Genomic DNA, 21,408 nt, shown 5'->3' on the forward strand with positions numbered 1-21,408 from the left:
TAGTAGCATCTGTCAGGCTGAATTGTACAGATGCAGAATGTGTTAAATGTTTAATCAGAGTACACTATTGTTTTGATTTGGTTAAAGACAAGATCTTACCCAGGCTGGACCGGAGTATCCTTTGGCCTCAGTCTCCTGAGTGTGTTGGGATTACAGGTGCACTCTACTACACCTGGTTAAGGGTGTACCGTGGTAAAGAAAGAATACTGGAGGTGTAGGTCAGTTGTGTGCAAGGCTGTGGGTTGATTTTCAGTGTTGAAAAAAAGTTATGGGCAGAATGATGCCTTTCTGCTTTTCAGCTAGCATTCATCACTTGAGCCAAATTCCCACCATTTTTGACATAGCATCTCACAGTTTGCTCAAGCTATTTTGAGCTTAGGTTCTTCTGCCCTTTCTTCTTCCCTTACCTTCTGTGCTATGTCTTGTTAGAAATTAGCCATTTTTACTTTCTTGTGTGTGTGTGTGTGTGTGTGTGTGTGTGTGTGTGTGTGTGTGTGTTTTCCAGGGCTGGGGCTCTTCGCCTGAACTTTTCCTCAAGGCTAGAGCTCTGCCATTTGAACCACAGCTCAGGTTCTGGCTTTTTGGTGGTTAATTGGAGGTAGCCTCACAACTTTCCTGCTTGGGTTGTTTTTGAACCACGATCTTCAGATCTCAGCCTCCTGAGTAGTTATGATTACAGGCATGAGCCACCTGGCTGGGTTTGTTTGTTTCCTCAAGTTTTAACATTGATTTATTGTAGTATGAGCAAGTTAAGATAGGGAGAAATGGAAAAAGAGCAACATTTCTTGCTCCACAAGAAACTGGAATAAAAGGCTCCCTTTTCCTGTGGGTTTGATGTGGGTTTGATGGGTGTGCTGTTTGGCTAGATCGGCTCTGCGGCTCTGCAGCTCTAGCTCACGTGTCATTGGCCTGGCCTGGCTTGAGCGCAGTGTTGCATGAGGTGTGGGGTGGGCAGTGTGTGCCATCTGTGGTGCAGCGCTGAGACGCTGAGTGTGGCGGGCTTTGTCTCCTCCATCAGGAAAAGCTTTAGGCAAGTCCACCGTGGTCCCTGTCCCCTACGAGAAGATGCTGCGGGACCAGTCTGCTGTGGTGGTGCAGGGGCTCCCCGAGGGAGTGGCCTTCCAGCACCCTGAGAACTACGATCTTGCCACCCTCAAATGGATTTTGGAGAACAAAGCAGGGATCTCATTCATCATTAAGAGGTGAGGTGTGCTCAGTTCTTCCCATAGAGACCAGTGCAGCCTCGTTAACATATTTTAATAAGGTGTCATTAACACTTATGCTTTAAAGTAGTTCTGTGTTCTCATACATGTTGTTTTGTTTGTTTTCTTTACAATGCAGGCCTTTCCTAGAGCCGAAGAAACACTTAGGTGAGTGTGTACATGTGTGTTTAGTTTCCAGAGAGTCCCATCCCTCCACACCGCAGGACACCAAGTGCCCTCTGGTTTCTTGAGGCACTGGACTCTGGGTTGGTCATGGGGTTTGAACTTGACCTGGGCGCTGTCCCTAAGTTTCTTCTGTTCATGGGTGGCACTCTACAGTGCCACTACTGGCTTTTTCTGAGTAGTCAATGGAGGTAAGAGTCTCATGGACTTCACTTACTGGGCTGGCTTCAAACCATAATCCTTAGATCTCAGCCTCCTGAGTAAGTAGGATTAGAGGTGTGAGCTACTGATGCCCGGCTCAACCAAGACCTTTTAGTTGGTGAAGAGGTCACAGAGGTGAAAAGGAGGCCATTTCTGACACTTTCTGACAGGCCTGTTGTAAAGCCTCATGCATGCCTGCATATGTTGGCTTGCACTGCTGTGGAATTTGCTCACTGGTGATGGAGACAGCCTGGCACAGCCTGGATGTGGAGGGCACCACAGCTGTGTATAAAGCTGTGACACTGGTGCATTCTCAGAGTGACCGGGGCAGCCCTAGGAACAGCTCAGAGTGACACGGACACACCTCCCAGAGTGACCGGGACAGCCCTAGGAATAGCCCAGAGTGACCAGGACAGCCCTAGGAACAGCCCAGAGAAAAGGGCTCTGGGCCCTCAATGGAGGTCTTGCTTCTGAGGTCTGAAGGCTACTGGGCGTAGGCTCATGATGTGGTCCTGAGTGGGGCTTTCCTTCAGGTTGCTCCCTGGCTGTTCCATTGGGAGAGTAAGAGTGACAGGGGTGACAGGTGGATCCAGGGTTAGTGGAGACTCCTATGTGGACGGTGCAGGTGTTTGCGTTCAGAGCCACATCTCCAGCCCTGTCATTGGAAACCTCTTAACTGTAAGAATGAGAGGGAAAAATGCATAGGTGCACACACAGACTTTCTGTTAAATTTCTTAAAAAAAATTTCAACATGTTGAAAAATTTTTACCTGCTTTATTGAAAATGTAGTTATTAACACATCTTAAAATTAACCCATGTAATTGTACAATTCTATGAGTCCTGGGAAATGTTAAGAATCTACAGGAGCTGGGAGCTGGTGGCTCACGCCTGTAATCCTAGCACTCAGGAGGCTGAGGTCTTAAGATCTCAGTGCAAAACCAGCCTGGCCAGGAAAGTCTGTGAGACTCTTTATCTCCAATTAACCACCAGAAAACTGGAAGTAACACTGTGGCTTAAAGTGGTAGAGCATTAGCCTTACGCTAAAGAGCTCAGGAACAATGCCTAGGCCCAGGGTTCAAGCCCTACCCCCCAAAAATCTACAGGCCTGGGAATGTGGCTCAGTGGTAGAGTGCATGAAGCCCTGTGTTCCATTCCTCAGCACCACATAAACAGAGAAAGCCAGAAGTGACACTGTGGTTCAACTGGTGGTAGAGTGCTAGTCTTGAGCGAAAAGAAGCTCAGAGATAGGGCTTAGGCCCAGGTCTGGCAAAAAAACCCAAACAACCTCCCCCCCCCCCAAAAAAAAAATACACAAAGCAGGTCTGAGGATGCAGCTCAGTGTGGTAGTGCTGCACATACGCCATGTGGCCCAAGCTGGGCCCAGACTGGAGCCTCCCTTGGGAGTTCTGTACACTGTGCAGTTCTGTACACTGGGCTCTGTTTCTTGTTCAGTGACTGGCAAGTGCTTTCTCTAATTCCATGCCTTATCTTCATGACTTCCTTTAAGTTTTACGGAAGCAGATTTTATTCTTTGACTTTTTGTGCTTTGATGTGCCATCCCATAAACCACTACCTGGGACCCGAGGGGGAGAACACTTGTGTGGCTTGCCTGTGGCCCTGGTTTGATTCTTGGGACCTAGAACCCCTCCCCCCCCACTTCCAGCATTGTTTAACCCATGCTCTTGAAGATTTCTTCCATACATCATATAGCTCTAGCTCTTCTGTTTGGAGCTACTCTTCTTCTGCCTTCCTTGCTGGGGTTGGGATCCAGTCTCATGCATAATATATTAGGCCATCATTCTCTTGCTGAGCCTGCCCCAGGCTGCAGTCTGCAGCGAGTCTGACTTAAGGCTGACATGTTGTTCCAGGTGAGGCCATGCATTTATCTTTTGTGGCTGTCCACTTGTTCCAGCTGTTGAGTACATGAAAAGTACACCCTTCCTAAGTTGCCTTGGCAACTTAGAGGAGAATCAGCTGACTATTTCTGGGCTTTTCCACGGCAGATCATGCTGTGTGAAAGTCAGGACAGCTCCCCCTCTGCCTGGCCCTCTGCCTGCTGCTCTCTCTCTGAAGGCTCTTCCTTCTCTCCTCTGCTCTGGCTGGGGTCAGCATTCAGTGAACGTGCCGATGATAGGCCCAGTGCACTGAGCCTGGGTTCCATCGCCACTTCTGTCTCAAAGCCAAGGTTGACACAGATGCTTCTGTGAGAATGCAGATGGATGGCTAGAGCTCACCTTGTACTCCTAGCTGTGTGTGTTAGGGGCAGCATGGGGAACATGGACTCAGATCATGAATGACCTCATGTGTCCATTTAATGCCCTTGTTAAGAATTTCATTTTGGGGGCTGGGGATATAGCCTAGTGGCAAGAGTGCCTGCCTCGGATACACGAGGCCCTAGGTTCGATTCCCCAGCACCACATATACAGAAAACGGCCAGAAGCGGCGCTGTGGCTCAAGTGGCAGAGTGCTAGCCTTGAGCGGGAAGAAGCCAGGGACAGTGCTCAGGCCCTGAGTTCAAGGCCCAGGACTGGCCAAAAAAAAAAAAAAAAGAATTTCATTTTGGGGCTGGGGATATGGCCTAGTGGCAAGAGTGCCTGCCTCATATACATGGGGCCCTGGGTTCGATTCCCCAGCACCACATATACAGAAAATGGCCAGAAGTGGCGCTGTGGCTCAAGTGGCAGAGTGCTAGCCTTGAGCAAAAAGAAGCCAGGGACAGTGTTCAGGCCCAGAGTCCAAACCCCAGGACTGGCAAAAAAAAAAAAAAAAAAAAAAAAGAATTTCATTTTGTAGAAGTCATCAGTTCTCCTGTTTGGCAGGGAACCAGGCCTCCAGTGTGTTGGGGTGTTTGAGCACTGAGCTGCACCCCTGGCCCTTTTTTATTTTATTATGTTACTTATTTTTCTTCACCTAGATGCAGTTTATTTTTTAAATTAAATTTTATTGACAAGGTGATGTACAGAGGGGGTACAGTTACATAACAAGGTAGTGAGTACATTTCTTGTCATATTTGTTACACTCTCCCTCATTTTTCTTTCTTTTCCCTAGTTTAGGTAAGCATATATACAATAGCCAGTGTACCAAAATCATATACTATAACCACGTGGGGTACGCCAAAGGAAATTCTCCTAGTACATAAGGACAACAATAAAAATCCTCCTGTTTCCTTCTTTTGGAGTTCTTTTTGCTTATCCTCATCTTACATAATCATATGTACATAGCTATTGAGCTATTGACCTAGACACAGTTTAGATTGGTGTCATTTGCCATTGGCATTTGTGTTTGAGACATGGGAGGGATCTGGCTTGTTCTGTTGTGGGGAGTGCCCACTGCGGTTGGGCCTGCTCCAAGGTGGGGCTATAGGCCTGGACTTCATCACTGAACCTGCCTTGGGGAGGTATCAGGAGGTGTGCCCTGAAGTCCCAGGGTGCACCCGCAGGTGGTATATGCAGGCCAGGCACCAAGCTTCTTCATCACCCTGCCTTCCCCAGGCTGCCACTGTGGGCTTCTGCTGACCATCTACATTCATTTACTTTTTCCAGTTTTTTCTGTAAATCACTCCTGTTGTGTAGACTTCTGTCTGTCTTGTTCTTGTGAAATTCATCCATGTTTTATGGAACAATAATTTATTCTTTTTTTTTTTTTTTACTACTGAATGATACTGTAGAGTAGTCCATATTTATGTTATATGTATATTCTGTTTTGTTTTTGAAGACAAGAGTCTTATTCGTTATGTAGCGCAGGCAGTTCTTGAACTCACAATTATACACACATCTAGTCATGGAAGTTGGGGTTGTCTTAAATATTACATTAAGGACTGATCATCTGTTGGGTTGCAGGATTTAATTTTTTTTCAGAGCCAGTGGATAGAACTCAGGTTTTTGTACATGCCCCATGGGTTTACTTATTTGTTTAGTTAGCTACTTTTGGTACTTGAGTCTTGATACTCTTCTTCTTTTCTTTTTTTTGGTGTTAGTACTGGGACTTGAACTTGGGGTCAGAACACTGTCCCTGAGCTTCTTTTTACTCAAGGCTGGTGCTCTTCTACTTGAGCCAGTGTTCCACTTCCAGCTTTTTTGGGTAGTTTATTATTGATAAGTGTCTCACAGACTTTTCTGTCCAGGCTGGCTATGAACCACGATCCTCAGATCGCAGCCTCCTGACTGGCTAGGATGACAGGTCTGAGCCACTGGTACCTGTCAGTTTTATACTCTTGCGTAGCTTTTTGGCTCAACTGACATTGTGCCCCTTGAGCCATGCCCTCCAGTCCAGCTTATTGCTGGTTAATTTGAGATGAGGTGTATCATGTAGCTCAAGCCTGCCTAGAATTCATTATTCTCCTGCTCTGCACCTGACATAAAATGCATCATTTTAAAGTATACAGTTCAGTGGGTTTTTGCTTGTTACTATTTAGAGCATTTAGTAGCTTTGTGTAGATTCTTTAGGTAGTTGTACAGAGGAGTTGCCATTCAACAAAGGAGTTTATGAATATAGTGAATTGCTGCCACCCCTTTCTTCATTCTCCCCTTCAGCTCAGTGGTTTCGGTATATTTCCAGGTTGTGCAACCATTGCCAACCATCCTCCCCCAACAAGATGCCCCATTATCCAGAGGTCAGATTTGACTCTGCACGGTGGCTGGCCCGTTGGCCCCCTGGTCTGGTGCCTCACTGCTTGCTGCTCTGCAGTTAGTCCTGATGTGTTAGTCAGCTTTGAAGGGTTGAAGACTTGTTCTTCTTTTTTGCATGCAGGTGGTCGTGTGATGGTACCTGACGCCGAAAGGTCAATTCTATCTCCAGGTGGCAGGTAAGTAGGTTGTGGGCTGTGTTCACAGAGGTAGAGTGGTAGACACGTCTTAACCGAACTCACTTTATTTTATTTGGGATGGGATCTTATTAGCCCTGGCTGATCTCAAACTCTTTTTGCTGGCCTCAGCCTCCTCAGTGCTGGGATTGCAGGTGTGCGCCCTGACACCTGCCCCTTTTGGCCTACTAGTTGTGATGCAGTATTGTCTAGGTTTACCCTCAAGCTCTGTGAGTGATCTCACCATGGTGGAGCCTGACCAGCTTCCTTCTTCTTCCAGCTGCGGCCCCATCAAGGTGAAAATGGAGCCCACAGAAGACTCTGGTATGTGTTTCGTTCTGAGACTGGGTGTAGCACTCAGGAGTGAGTACTCCCTGTCTGTAAGGTTGCAGTCCACACTGTTGGCCAGCTATGTGGTGGTGTTTGCTGAGGTTCTTTTTGCTGTTTGCAGCGGCGCAGTGCACTTCTAGATGATAGAACTACTGTGTGTGCATCTGCAGACACACTTCCACCCTTTCTCTCTACACTCCAGTTTGCTCCTTTGGAAGAAAGCTGTTTTGGGCATTTACAAATCCCCTTTAGGTGTAAATGAAGTTTAAGCATTAGCTCCTAGAGACTGTTGCTCTTTTTTTGGTAGCACAAAATTCACCTGTTCCAGTGAGACTTAATAGATTGAGGTTGGTTTGTGGTACTGAGATTTGAACTCGGGGCCTCAGGCTTGCTAGGCAGGTTCTCTGCTGCTTGGTACCTTTTCAGCGGAGACTCAGCCTGTGTGCAGTGAATAGTGCATTGCGGTCCTGCAGGCCTCAGGGAGGAATATGGTACCCCTGCTGGCCCAAGCTCCACTGGCCACCACCTGGAAGTGTGGTGAGGAGATGCCACCCTCACCCAGCTCTGCCTGGTTTTGTTTTTATTGCTTTGTTTGTTGTAGTCATGAGGTTTGGAATCATGAAGTCATGAGGGCCTGAGTGCTATCCCTGAGGTTTTTTTTGCGCAAGGCTAGCACTCTACCACTTGGAGCCACAGCTCCACTTATGGTTTTCTGGTGGTCACTGGAGATGGAGTCTCTTGGACGTTCCTGCCCAGGCTGGTTTTGAGTCATGATCATCAGATTTCAGCCTCCTGAATAGCTAGGATTACAGGCGTGAGCCTCCGGTGCCCAGCTGCTCTGCCTGTCTTGACTGGAGAGATTAGTCATTACCATCTCTGTCTGGTGTCAGGCTCATTGCTCTGTATCCAGTGTCTTGTTGGGGTGATGACATGTTACTCCACCACACTCACCTTTGCCTAATGTTTTTATTGATGGTGCAGAGGTTTGAAGTTGAGCCGTCTCTCGGGCCAGTGCTAGAGTCTATGGGGCAGGGAAGGCCTGGGCCGTAGCTCTGGTAGCCTGGGACACTCCACAGGGGGCTGCGGGAGGGCGCTGATGAGCATGCATGGTATAGACGCCAGGAGAAGGTACCGGTGATTGGCCTTGGTCTGGCTGCCCAGAGCCTCACAGAAGCCATCAGGGCTGCAGGGTGGAGGGGCAGCCCTGTTGTGCTTCCATCTCCTCCCCGTGAGGGTTCTTCTACCTGTCCCTCCTGGACTGTGCCTTCCTCCAGGGACACCGGACTTCTGGTCCTCTGACTGCTTCAACCTCCCTGATGCTGGGACTGCTGGTGTGCACCACCACACCCAGCTCTGAAAATCCATTTTCTCAAGAGGGTTTGTGTAACTAGGTTAAAGTAGTTAATTAGGCATATAACTAGGTCAAAATGTGATAAGTGTGCACATGTATGGACCCCCCTGCAGTGTAGGGGGAAGGAAGGCCCCACTCCTGGCTCCTGGCCTCTCCTTGATTGCTCCCTCCGCCTGGCTCTGATGCCAGGCGTCATAGGAGTGGATGTCCACTTGGAGCTGTGAGGAGCTGTGACGATGGCAGGCATAGCCATGCAGAAGGCGTGCTGGGCCCCTATTGGCAAGAAGAGGTTTACTATAGGAGCGTTGTCCTGGGTTCTAACTGCAGTGCTTTGGGTCGTTTATGCAATGTGCTAAAGTGTGCTTGGGATGTGTTCATGTGTGCATGGGGGGGGGGGCTGTGTATGTGCCATGCTGTGTGCTGGTGCTGCTTCTCCCCTCGTGCTTGGCCGGCGTCCGCCTTGTGCACTGGGCTAAGGGCAGGTTTCCCCCTCTGCCAGGCATCTCCCTGGAGATGGCCGCTGTGACGGTGAAGGAGGAGTCTGAAGACCCTGACTACTACCAGTACAACCTGCAAGGTAAGCGGCCACCCTCCCGCCACCAATGCACCAGGCTGGGGAAGCGCCAGCAAGCACAATGAGTGGCCCACGTCAGACTCAAGTTCTGCCTTTCCTCGTCCTATGTCAGGTCATGTGAGCCCTAATGACAAAGGTGAAGGCAGCCCTTCTCTGCCTGGGCCCACGGGCTGGCTGTGCATTGTGGTGTGGCTGTGCTCCCCAGGTGTGGAGTGGCCACGTCTGCTTCCTTGTACATAACGACTGTCCTGACCCCTGTCCTGTGGAAGTCTATCCTGCATACCATCATCATCATTGAGCGTCCATTGTGTCCCTGTGGTGTCCCTGCCTGCTGTCATTTCCTCTTCCATTTCCTAGACATAGTGGCATGGAGCGGGCATGTGGAGCAGGTAGCCGCTTTGGAGGTGGGGGCCATGCCAAAGTGGAGCCTTGCTGTAGTCGGGGCATACAGTGCTGTCTGTCTGTCTGCCAGTGGCCATTTGTTCTGAATAGTTCCAAGCTGTCAGGAGTGACTAGACGTTTGTGTAAGATTTGTGTGGCCCACCTAGTTCCTTCTTGTCTGTTGAGACACCTGGCTATGGCCTTGTGGGGAGCTGCAGGCACTGAGCATGTCAGGCTGCATGCAAGAGTCCTGGTGGTGCCACCTGTGTCTTTAAAAAGTGCTCAAATAAACTGACTGGTTTGTGAGTGTGTAGATGTTTTACACAGACATTGTTAGGTTGTGTCTTAGTAGGTTTCATGTGTAGTAGGCGGTTTGACTAGTATACTTACCCATGTGACATTAGGAAGTGCATGGCAAGAATGGAGGACTCTCTGAGGGTTTCTGCAGTTGAAAAGGTTGAAGTCTCAGCCAGGTGTGGTGGCACATGCCTGTGACTCCAGCTTCTTTTGAGGTGGAGATCTGGAGGAGCATGGTTGGAGGCCAGATGGCCTCAAACAGGAACCCCTCTCTCTGAAGTAGTTGTGTGACTTTGGTGTACCTGTGGTGTATAAGTTTCTAAAATGCTTTGCAAAAAGCGAAATACAGGATTTAAGGTATGACCCAAATGGTGGAGCCCCTGTCTAGCAAGTATGAGGCCAAGTTCAAACCCCAGTACCACCAGAAAAAAGTGAGCTTGTTTAAAGCTGCCTACTTTCTGGTAACCTGCCCAAATGTTACTGTTTCGTGTACACACTCTGCCTTCCTGAAGTACTGTGTGGGAGGGTGGATGCTGCTGCACTGTCTTCAGACTGTACCACGAGCATCTGGCAGACGGAGGCACTGTGACTCATGGCCAGGTACTTGGAGGTTGAGACCAGAAGGAGTATAGTTCAAGGCCAGCTGGGCCAAGACCGAGACCACTAAGATGGCCATGGAGATGCATGCTTGTCCTAGCCATGTGGGAAGAATTAGGAGGGTCACGGTCCAGGAAACCCCTGCAAAAAGTAAGATCTCACTAAAAAAAAAAAAAAAAAAAAGCCCAAAGCTCCAGAAGGCTTGGGGCATGGTTCAAGTGAGATTGTGCTCTCCTGGCATGCTGGAGCTATCCAGTCTGAACCCTGTACCGCCCCACCCATGCCTTCCACAAAGAAGTAGCTGTGGAGCTGCGCTGCTCCGCAGCCACGTGCCTGCTGGCGCATGGTATTGGTGAGGCTTGGTGATGCTACTGTGCACTGGCGGGCCTGCGCAGGAGAGCAGTGTGAAGTGTGCCGGGTTTGGTGGAACCCAGTTTGTTCAGTTTGTTCCCAGCTGAAATAGCCATGGTGTGTTGTGTTGCTTCTGTTTTCATGTGGTGAGTGGTAGATAGGAGCAGGTTTGGTGCGGTGCAGTGCCTAGCTCCATCCCTCTCCCTGCTCCACCTCACTGTCCCGTCCTTGCCACCTCATCCTGAGTGGTCCCAGGCCATCGTTCATCCGCGCACAGGAGCGTGTGGTGGAGCTCTGGGCATCCTTCTTGAAGCCTTTGTCTTTGTATCCCAAAGCAGGCCCATCCGAGACGGCCGAGGTGGACGAGAAGCTCCCCCTTGCCAAGCCTCTGCCAGGTAGACGTCGCCCGCCCCTGCGGCCGCCTCTGTTTCCATGTGTGTAACGCGCTCACTTTTCCAAATGGAAAAGGAAGAAACGGACTGGCCTTTTTTCAATAATATAAGTGGACTTCATGGGCAGTCAGGCATGTGGTGCGCTCTGTGGGGAATGAGGGCACTCACTGTGAGCTCAGAGCCACACACCCATCATCTTCTTCAGCATATTTGTATGGTTTTTCCAAACGCGGTGGTCTTAGGCTTTTACTTGTAAACTTGTTTCTGTGCGAGTACATAGAGGTTATTTTCTTTAGCTTTTCCTTTGTGCTGTGCGTATAACTGGATTTCTGATTTCAGCAGAACAGAGAGGCTATAGAGGCGCTTGTTTCCTTGAACCCACACCCACACCCCATTTTCCTCCTGCCCTTGGCTTCCCGTCCACATTCTTTTTAAGAAATTGCAGTCCCAAATGAGAAAAAAAGATGCAAGGCAAGGGCAAAGGAACATGCTGTGCAGGGGGCTGAGCAGGTCCTCGCCCAGCGCAGGCACCTGGAGGCGAGGCTGACAAGAAGCTGGGCCTGCATGAGAGCCCGGGACTCCCGCCAACCTGGACTCCCGCCACCCATGCTTTTCTAAAAGCCGGGACATGCCCACTGAGGCCGGGCTTCTAAGCCACCATCTGCAGCTATGCCAGCTTCATCCCGTCCTCATCCTCATCCTGCTTGCTGGTGGGAGATGTGCTTTATCAGGAGGTAGAGAGGGAGGCAGGTGTGTATGGGGGCGGGGTACAGACGGATTTACGGCCTTCTTGTGAGTGTGGGGCTTCTCTGGCCATTGTGCCGCCATCTTCCTCTTCAGCTGAAGGGGTCATTTGTCCTGTTTGTGTTTGGAGTCAGCCTTCTGCTCCACTAGGCCCAGCCTGCGCCCTGTGACCCCTGCCCCGTGTTACGAGCAGGCACAGTGTATTGTCCACACTTAAGTGCGCTTGGTGCTGGGGTGAAGGAGAGGTCGGCGCAGCACAGGAGGCGGTGCCCTGGCCTGTGCCCGTGCCTGCGCCTGCGTACCTGCACATGTGCCCGCACCCCCAGTGCCGGCCACAGAGCTTGCTCTGTATCCCTGCAGCTTGACAAGTATTGAGCTTCAGGTAGACCTGTTGGTATTTTTCGATTCGCATTGATCACTGAAGGTGAAAGGATCGTGCTGTGTCTGTTGTATCCTAAGTCGCACCGCTGCCCAGCTTCCCTCCTGCCGTGGATGGGAGCTACTGGTTGAGCGTGTGCTGTTTGTTTTCTTTCCAGGCAGCCACCATTCCTCCGAGGGCACCGAAGGAGCGGAGGTGGAAGCGCCTGCAGAAGGTTAGGATTCGAGGGGTGCTGGGCAGGGCACAGGCGGCGCGGCCAGGGCAGGGGTGGTGCACAGGTAGTGTGGGGCAAGACCTATCCAGGAAGGAGTGGTGGCTAGGCCTTGAGTGAAGGAGAGTTTTCCAGCTGTGAGGCTACACTGGTGGGAGCGGATGCACCTGTAGGTGCGTGGACTTGGGGCTCAGCATCCTGCAGCATGGTGCCCCACTTCTGATCAGTTTCAGTAATCACACAGCACGTGGACCTTTCTCCAAGGATGATGCTGGGAAGGCCAGCCAGCCTTGTTTCAGAGATTCGCCGTACTGAGCCTCCCTCAGCCTTTCTGCTAAGTCTGTTCTGGAGGTTTCTGTTCTTGTGTTTGCCGTTTCAGTTCAGGGATTCACCCTTTCCCTTCTTCAGATTGCCCTGGAGTTGGGGCTTCCTGTGTGGGAACCCCATCTGGCCGGCCCCCCTTGCTGGGCGGGGAAGCGGCTGTGGCTCCGCTGGAGAGCTTGTCTGTGAGGAGTGCTCCTGGCCTGCAGCCATGTCTGCTCTTTGTTCCCTTACTAACAAATGAACACAATCTTTGCAAATAATCTCCTAGCCTCTGCACAGCTCAGCTTCGCACACTAACCCCTCAGCGCAGTGTTGTGTGTGGTCACACCCTGTAGACAGGTCACACTTACCCCAGCCCCCTGCTCCTCGAGATAAACCACTGTGGCTCCCTGAGCAGGAAGCCGTTCCCTCGTGTCCCCCTCCTCAGTGTGGCTTCCCGGAGCCCGTCCTTGTGGACGACATTGTCAGCTAGTCTTTAGCTGCTCTGCCTTTTCGGTTTTCCCTGTTTACAATGAGGGGCTCAAATATTTTTTAAATGCATACGAAGTGAATTCAAATCTCAGTTGCATTTTATTGCAGGATGCTTTTGGAGTACCAAGTCAGTAAATTGTTGGAACATATGGAAATGCTTAATAATGAATGTCATCTTAGAATTTTATTTTTTTCAAGATTCTACTCAACATGTCCCTTCAGAAACAAGTGAGGACCCTGAAGTTGAGGTGACTATTGAAGGTTAGTTATCTGGAAGCCTGGACTGCAGAGGTGAATTCACGTTACATCGCTGCATCTGCATCTCACCACCCATAAGGCCCTGGGGAGGCCACCGTCCCTGGTAGGGCACCCACGTGGCTGGTGGCCCTGCCCTCTGTCAGTGGGGACTGAAAAGCAGCCCGTGAGCAGTCTCAGTAGACACCTCTGGTGTGTGGGGACAGGGAGATGAGAGCGGAGCCAGAGCCCCTTACTGCCAGCAGTGCAGCGTGAGGAGGCAGGGCGCACAAGAGAGTCAGCCACAGAGCAGTTGCTGGGCCAGCGGCTATGCCACCCCTAGTCTGTCACCTTTCCTTAGCCAGTTACTTGGAAAGCAAGCTGCCCCTAAAGTACTACTTGGAGTTGAATATATCATTCATTCATTTTGCAGACCGACAAGTCACACGTTTAATCTCAAATCCGTCTTTAGCTGGAGTAGCTTGGGGCCGGTCACTGCTTGGGGGTCGAGCAGCGGAGGCTGCCCACCCTTGCCTGCTGTGCGATTTGGCCATTACTCCAGGCGCAGCCTCCTGGCTCACTCTAGTGAGGTGAGAGACCGAGATGCCCTCCCAGTTCCGGGCCCCAGCGCCTGTGCACCTGGAGTTTTATACAAATACTAATTGCATTAGGACACAGAAGCCTTCACACCCCTTAGCCCCCTCCCAGTCACTACACGTGGGTAGTTGGCCATTTCCTAACGGCTGTGCAACGTTTCTTGGTGTGGGGGCTTGGTGTGCGATCTGTCCCTGCTCCCTGTGGCCTGCCCTCACCCCCTCCATAACATTTGTTGCCTAGGTGTCTGTCCTCATCGCTTCCAGAGTAGATGGTGATTCATACTCCACCTTTTATACTTTGTGTGTTAGTCTCCATTCCTTTTATCATTAACTTGATTTTCTTTTCCTAAGGGTTGTGATGAGTTGTTTTTGATCTGCTATTTGCTATCTAATTGAACTTTTGTCACTTTAAGACCTGTGAGAAGAGAGCATTGTAAGAGTGCAAGCAAAATGTAACTTGCAGGGTTTGTCCTTTCTGGGTGGAGAGGAGAGATGGGTGACTAAGTGGGGTGTGATGGTGCATGCCTATCATCCTGGTGCCTGGGGCTGAGGCCGGAGGTCTCAAGTTAGAGGCCAGCCTGGGCTGCAGAGCAAGCTCTCGTTTCCAGGTAAACAAAAGTGGTAGAAAGGAACAGAAAACTTGAGAAGACTTGGCCAGTAAACCTGAAGCCTTGAGTCTAATCCCCAGTATTGCCAAAGAGAAAAAAGGTGGGAAAAGGATGGCGACAAGGCGTTGCTGTAGCCCAGGCTGCCCGGGGCCTGCTGGGCCCAGTGTTGCTTGCTGTTGAGGCGTTTGAAGAGATGCCAATGACTGAGAAAGAAGCGGTCTCGAGTCCCCAGGAGAAGCACAGGGCTGCGGGTGGGTGAGGCCGCCGGGCCTGCTTGTGACCCTGCCACGGTGGCTTCTTCCCGAAAGGTTGCTGTACATTCGCCACTCTTAGAGAAGGGAATTTTGGGGTGTCAGAGAAACACAGGTGTGCAAAGACCGGTGAGATTGCCCCAGGAGTGAGGTCCCTGAGGAGGCCTGGACGGTGCCCTGATATCCGAGGAGGGGTCTTCCTCCTGCCAGGGTTTATGGAGGAGATGCAGGCAGACCTGGGCCTCAAGCCCCTCCTGGCTCCCTGTGCTGTGCCCTTGTACACGCTCAACACAAGCACCCTGGCCTCAGTATTCCAGTCACATGTGTCATCTTGTGTGTTTGCCCAGAACCCTCCATTGCTGCCAGAGGGCCAGGTGTAGCTTTGAGAGATGCTTTGTGGTTGCTCAGTTGTGTGCCAGGTGCCAGGGCAGTTCCATGCTGGAGCGCCATGGGCATGCACACTGGCGTGGGGCGCACCTCCTGGCCTGCTCTCATAGGACTTTTATTTTCTTATTAATTTTGTATCTTCCTTGGTAGTCTTGACGCTCTTTGTCATCATTGACAGGTGCAGATAAGTGTTTCTGCATATATCTTCATTGTGTGTGTCACTGGAGCACATAGTTCTCCTGCCTCAGCCTGAGGTCTCAGTGCTGAGGTTGTAAGTGTTCTTCTATGCCTGGCTTCCAGCAGTCACTTCGTACACCCAGTCCTGTAGGCACTGTGGTGCGTGCATGGTCACCTGACGGTTTGGAGAACATTGTGTTGTGGTGACTGACAGTGATGGGTGTCTCTGTCTGGCGGTGACATGCTTAGGACCTGTGCATGTGCCAGCTGCTGAGTCTGATTAAAGCCTGCAGCTTTAGATGTGCAGTCACCAGCCCACAGGCGTGGACACTGAAGAAACCAGAGACGTGCCCGCCAAAGTGCTGGGGAGGAGGCGGCCACCCTGAGCCAGTGATGCTGTTCCCTTGGGACCCAGGGAAGGGTGCTGCTTCTCCCACTGCATGTGGTGTGGCAACAAGCAGCACCTGGTGGTTCTGGGATGTTTATAGAGATGAGGCCCTTGGCCTGGCTGCTTGCCGTTGTTTAGACAGTGCCTTCTGTGCAATGGCAGTGTTAGTATGGCCTGTGCGCCTGAGCAGGCCGGTGTCCCAAAGCCTGGCTGTCTTCTTCCTTTGCGGCTCTGATGGCTGTGAATTTTACAGGAGCCGCCAGTGGCACTGGATCATCCCTTGAAGCTGTGTCAGTGCTCCAAGCACAGTGCCTGGTTCTAGTTCCTCTCCCCCTATGTAAAGCCTTCAGTAGCTCTCAGGTCGCGTTACAGCTGGAGGTGCAGCGCAGTGGTGGCCACCTGAGACCCTGTCACACTGACTGGGCTTGTGCACACTAGGGAACAGGCTGGGCTCGGAAGCTGTGTGCCGTGTGCACGGACGGTTCTGTCGAGGAGGAACATGGGCTGTCCGGCTTTTTGATTGGGGGGGGGGTGGGCTTTATCTCCAACTAACCACCAAAATGTAAGAAATAGAGCTGTGTCTTAAGTGGTAGAGCATCAGCCTTCAGCATAGGCCCTGAGTTCAAGTCCCAGTGCCAGCACCAAATAAATAAATGGAAGTTCGAAGCTTGTTTTTGGGTGGCGTTTGTGATTGGGTTTGGAGCATTTACATGAAGGCCAAGCACTGGGGTGTGTGACTGGAAGGGCACGGAGCCATTAGGAAGTCACCCCAATCCTCCGAGAGGACACTGGCCTTCCTCGAAGGCAGCAGGCTTTCCTGTTCTGCAAAACCATTTTCCCCCCAAGGAGTAAGTAGAGAAAAGAATTGAAGTCTAGGTAAGTCCACAGCTGTTCTGATGTCTGAATTCCATGATCCATACAACTTGAAACACCAGATCATTAACAAATGGTCCAATTTTTTAATAGGCTATGTGATGTTTTATCATAGATAATCAAACCATCTTTGCATTTGTTGGCGGGATTTCATTATTTGCCACCAAAAGAAAGCGCTGTCAGCCATGTGGTATTGGTATGTGCTGCTTCATTTGCAGGGGCATGGAGCCCCGGGCCCATTTTGCTGGAGGTTTGAGCTTTGTCCCTGCTTTGTGTTTGTTTCTTAGAGTGGGTCCAGTCCTTCCTGTCTCTTTCCAGGGAGCTGGCATGCACTACCTAGCCTGGATTTCAACCATTTTTTAGTATTTTCTAATTTTGTTGTTTTATAGACTGTACCTTTTTCTGTTCCTGGTTGACTAGGTTGCTTTCGTAAGATACATTTGTATGCTGCGTCTTTGTGTTCTCGATTAAGCGTGACTGTGTAGACACTGAAGAGTGGTCGCTTTGCATGTCCTCGGTGACTGCAGTTTGAGGGCATGATTGGGGGAGGCACCTCAGGCCTAGGGGAAGAGGGCACAGCCATGTCTCTCGTCTTCCTGACCTGCTGCATGGCGTTAGCAGGGATGCATTGAGAGTGTGGCAGAGAGGAGTGCTGGCCCAGCCTCAGGGATGCATACATTTGCTATACATGATATAGCCCTTTGTTTTGTTTTGTTTTGTTTTTTTGGTCGGTTGTGGGTTTGAACTCTGGGCCTGGACACTGTCCCTGAGCTCTTCAGCTCAAGGCTAGTACTCTACCGCTTCGAGCCACAGTGCCACTTCTGGTTTTCTGGTGGCTCACAGTGCCACTTCCAGTTTTCTGGTGGTTCACTGGAGATAAGAGTCTAATAGACTTTCTTGCCTAGGCTGGCTTTGAACCATGATCCTTATATCTCAGCCTCCTGAGTAACTAGGATGACAGACGTGAGCCATAGGTGCCCAGCTCCCTGTTCTTTTCATCCTATAGATTTTGTAGTGTTCAGTGTATTTGGAAAACTGGGTGTGGTGGTATGTACCTGTGATCCTGGCACACAGGAGGAGGAGACCAGGGGATTGCGAGTTCCAGGTCACCCTGGGCAAAAGAATCTGTCCCAGAAAACACCCCCTGCAAAGCTGGTGACCTGGCTCAGTGTGAACATAGCTGAGCATGCGCATCACACCGCCTGAGTTCCACCCCAGCTCTGTGGTTTTGTGGTGCCCTTGTAAGTGGCTGCCTCCAGTAAAACGTGGTCTGGATAAATGAGAATAAAATTGTGAGCAGTTATTTGGAGAGGAACGAGATGTACGGCAGCTCAGGTGAGGGGTGTGCGTGGGCCCACATGCTGTGACAGTGGCGGGTGGTACAGAAAGGCGCCCAAAGTCTTCTGTGCGGAGAGTGGAGCTGGCAGTGGCTGTCACTCCTGGTCCCTTCAGTAATGACATTTTGCTCTCTCAAGATGACGACTATTCCCCACCCACCAAGAGACCAAAGAGCAGCGAGCCACCACCGCCGCCCGTGGCTGAGCCCATCAATGCTGGCAAACGGAAAGTGCGCGAGTTCAACTTTGGTAAGTCCTCCCGCTCGGCTGCTCGCCGCCCGCCACCCATGCAAGCTGTCTTCCTGTGTGAACAGCACGGGCGCACGCTGAGCACGCCTTTCTCCTCGCCTCCCTCATTATCTGCATATACGAACGGTTGCCATCTTGCTTTTCGTCTTTGCTCTAGTCACTGCTGGCTGTGGGCTAGAAGTGCAATTTACTTTCCTACAGAATGGTGCAATGCTGTTCCTCCAGCCAGAGCTAGGCAGGCACATGGGCAGGGCTGCCTGCTAGGTTCTTAGCTCAGTTCAAACTGTCCCTCCTCTTGGTCAAGGAGTGAGGCTCCCATTCTAATTAGACCTGGTTGCCAAGGTTGGATAGGGAGCTCTTTAATTTTTCCATCACAGCTGGCTGGGAGTGGGCTGGGTGGCTGCAGATACAGTTGGAGGAGGCTGAGGGAGTCCATGGAGACCTCCCACTTAGGAGGGGTCTCATTCCTTTCCATCCCATCCATCCATAAAGACTTCTCTTTGTAACAAGCAGCATATGTGGGACTTGCAGTTTTATTCTTTTAACTCCTTGGATAGAAAGCTCTATCTCCCTGGCTAGCTGGTCATGAGCAGCACACCTGACAATTTATTTCTCACAGGGCTGCCGGTCACAGATAGCACAGATAATAGTCAGAAAGCAAATAACTGCAGGAAGTACTCAAAGATGAGACAGAGGTGCTGAGCCCAGGGCTTTATGCCTGCTGCCCCTTCCCCCTTCAGCCCTGCTTCCTGGCCCCAGTCCCCGTGCCATGCACAGGACGTGCACATGATGCCCGGCCCGAGTTCATTTCCACCCTGAAACAGGCTGACCTTGGCAGCCTCCCTCCCTCTCTCTGTGCCACAACTTTGTGATGCTTAATTCCTAGGGGGGTGGTGTGTGTGTGTGTGTGTGTGTGTGTGTGTGTGTGTGTGTGTGTGTGTGTGTGTCTGAGGTTTCAGAAATGAACTAGAAAGCTGTGTTCTGTGTGAGTGTGCCAGCCCCTGCATGCCCATTGGACATGGGCACGCCAGCAGGAGAGCAGCGAGGGCTGTGGATTGCAGGTTCCCTAAAGGTCATTCTGTCATTTGTTACTAAGAATTAACTTTTCTGTCAATTTTCAGAGAAATGGAATGCCCGAATTACTGACCTGCGTAAACAAGTTGAAGAGTTATTTGAGAGAAAATATGGTACGTGTAAATAAGCGGAGAGATTGTACCATGAGCATTTAAACTGTGGGATCACTGTTCATCACAGAGGGCCATGCAGGGTCAGCACTGATCCGCCAGGGGATCGTGCTATGCCTCCACATCACTCCAAGCACTGGAAACTTGGTGTTTCTACAGTACCCCAGTCTGAGGAAGAGTTCTGTGTAATGCCATGGAACCTCTTGTCTCCTGTGCCCAAGAGCATGCCAGGTCCTGGCCCAGAGGCCCGGCCCACCCTGTTGTCAGCTGATGTAGTGAAGGTGCCCACAGTTCCTGGCTGGTGGCTCATGTATCCCAAAGTGAGCTTTATACAAATACCAGCAAAAAAAGGAAGCTTCATGCACGGCCGCCTGTTGGTGGCCTCTAGGTGTGTGCAGAGTGAGCAGGCTCTGTAGCTGACACAGCCTTTCCTTGTCCAGCTTTGGACACAGTTGCTGTGGTGGGTGTGCATTCCCCATGGCCACTGACATGCAGGATGTGGGAACCTGGTCCTGCTTCATTAAGGCCTGGCTGGACCAGTGCTGGCTCCCTGGCTCTGGCTCCTAGGGTGCCTGTCCTGGTTTATTTCAAGTTACCATGGCTACAGGAATAAAGATATAAGTCACAGCAAAGTGGTGCATGTTGGGTTATCATTCTACCCCTGGCTTGCCTTTTAATGATGATCTCTTTCTTTTTCTTTTTATCCTTCAAGCTCAAGCTATAAAAGCCAAAGGTCCTGTGACGATTCCGTACCCTCTTTTCCAGTCCCACGTTGAAGACCTTTATGTAGAAGGCCTTCCCGAGGGGATTCCTTTCAGAAGGCCGTCCACCTACGGGATCCCCCGCCTTGAGAGGATCCTGCTGGCAAAGGAGCGGATTCGTTTCGTGATTAAGAAGTGAGCTTCCCCAAGCCTGCCTGTTCACCTTCCTTCCTTCCCTCCCTTGTCTCCCTTCTTCCTGTGTGCCAGGCTGAGGGCTTAAACTAAGGGCCTGGGCATTGTTGTTGTCCTTGAGCTTTTGTTCCCAAGGCCTAGTGCTCTACCACTTTGAGGCACAGCTCCATTTTTGGTGGTTAATTGGAGATAAGAGTCTCGTGGACTTTACTTCTAGGGCTGGCTTTGAACTGAGATCCCCAGATCTCAACTTCCTAAATAACTAGGATTTTAGGTGTGAGCCACTGGTGCTGGGTTATTTATTTTATTTATTTATTTATTTATTTATTTATTTATTTTTGGCCAGTCCTGGGCCTTGAACTCAGGGCCTGAGCACTGTCCCTGGCTTCTTCCCGCTCAAGGCTAGCACTCTGCCACTTGAGCCACAGCGCTGCTTCTGGCCGTTTTCTGTATATGTGGTGCTGGGGAATCGAACCTAGGGCCTCGTGTATCCGAGGCAGGCACTCTTGCCACTAGGCTATATCCCCAGCCCTTTATTTTATTTTAAATAAATTAATACACATTTTCATCTTGCATTTTTGTATTTTGTGGAGGGTTGTTGAGTTACAACATGAGCACATGGGCAGACCTATCATTTCCCTTGCTGCCATGTGCTGAAGGCAGTGTTACTGGCATGTTGGTAGGTGTAAGTTTATTTATCTATCTATCTATCTATCTATCTATCTATCTATCTATCTATTATTTATTTATTTTGGCCAGTCCTGGGCTTCCTTTTGCTCAAGGCTAGCACTCTCACTTGAGCCACAGCGCCACCTCTGGCCATTTTCTGTATATGTGGTGCTGGGGAATTGAACCCAGGGCCTCATGTATACGAGGCAAGCTCTCCAGCCCAAGTTTTTATTTATTTAGCCAGTCCTGGAGCTTGAACTCAGAGCCTTGGCTTCTTTTGCTCAAGGCTAGCTCTCTTCCACTTGAGCCACAGTGCTACTTCTGGCCTTTTCTGCGTATGTGGTACTGAGGAATCGAGGCCAGGGCTTCTTGCATGCTGAGCACTCTACCACTAAGCCACATTCCCAGCCAGGTATAAATTTTTGAAAGTGCATTTGCATGTGTGGGTTGTAAAAGTGAAGACAAAAGCACAGTGTGAGGATTGGGCTGCCACATCCTTGTGTGGAGTGGGGGGTGTTCTGTGCGAGTCAGTGATTCCCGTGGGGCTCCTTCATGAGTGAGGGCCACTCCACCGCTTAAGAAGAGGTGGAGTCCCCAGGATGTTCTTGCCCTGTGGCTGCAGCTGGCAATGCTTCAGGCCTCAGTTCCTCAGTAGCTGTCACTATAGGCCTGAGCCGCTGCACTGGCACAAAAGGACTCTTACTCAACATGGCCCTGGCCAGGAGGAGAGGAAGGGGAAGGTGGGAACTGCCAGCGGGGGCTTCACTGCCCTC

The 21,408-nt window shown here is 50.7% G+C and overlaps 1 protein-coding gene across 6 annotated transcripts in view; it reads left to right on the forward strand.

Moving 5' to 3' along the window:
• The window catches only part of Gtf2i (general transcription factor IIi), a 78,963-nt gene that overhangs the window by 21,870 nt on the left and 35,685 nt on the right, over window positions 1-21,408 (forward strand). For 3 of the 6 annotated variants that reach the window (XM_048369468.1, XM_048369452.1, XM_048369462.1), the window contains exons 5-14: window positions 1,019-1,202; window positions 1,342-1,370; window positions 6,336-6,390; window positions 6,668-6,711; window positions 8,568-8,645; window positions 11,941-11,997; window positions 12,988-13,050; window positions 17,779-17,889; window positions 19,011-19,076; window positions 19,786-19,969. In XM_048369468.1, the coding sequence (XP_048225425.1) occupies window positions 1,019-1,202; window positions 1,342-1,370; window positions 6,336-6,390; window positions 6,668-6,711; window positions 8,568-8,645; window positions 11,941-11,997; window positions 12,988-13,050; window positions 17,779-17,889; window positions 19,011-19,076; window positions 19,786-19,969 (871 nt within the window). Of the gene's footprint in view, window positions 1-1,018; window positions 1,203-1,341; window positions 1,371-6,335; window positions 6,391-6,667; window positions 6,712-8,567; window positions 8,646-10,603; window positions 10,664-11,940; window positions 11,998-12,987; window positions 13,051-17,778; window positions 17,890-19,010; window positions 19,077-19,785; window positions 19,970-21,408 lie in introns of all 6 variants that reach the window. The other 3 variants (XM_048369495.1, XM_048369477.1, XM_048369485.1) reach the window with 3 other exon arrangements.

This window comes from Perognathus longimembris, chromosome 1, assembly GCF_023159225.1.
Source record: "Perognathus longimembris pacificus isolate PPM17 chromosome 1, ASM2315922v1, whole genome shotgun sequence".
In the NCBI taxonomy this organism is placed as follows: Eukaryota; Metazoa; Chordata; class Mammalia; order Rodentia; family Heteromyidae; genus Perognathus; species Perognathus longimembris.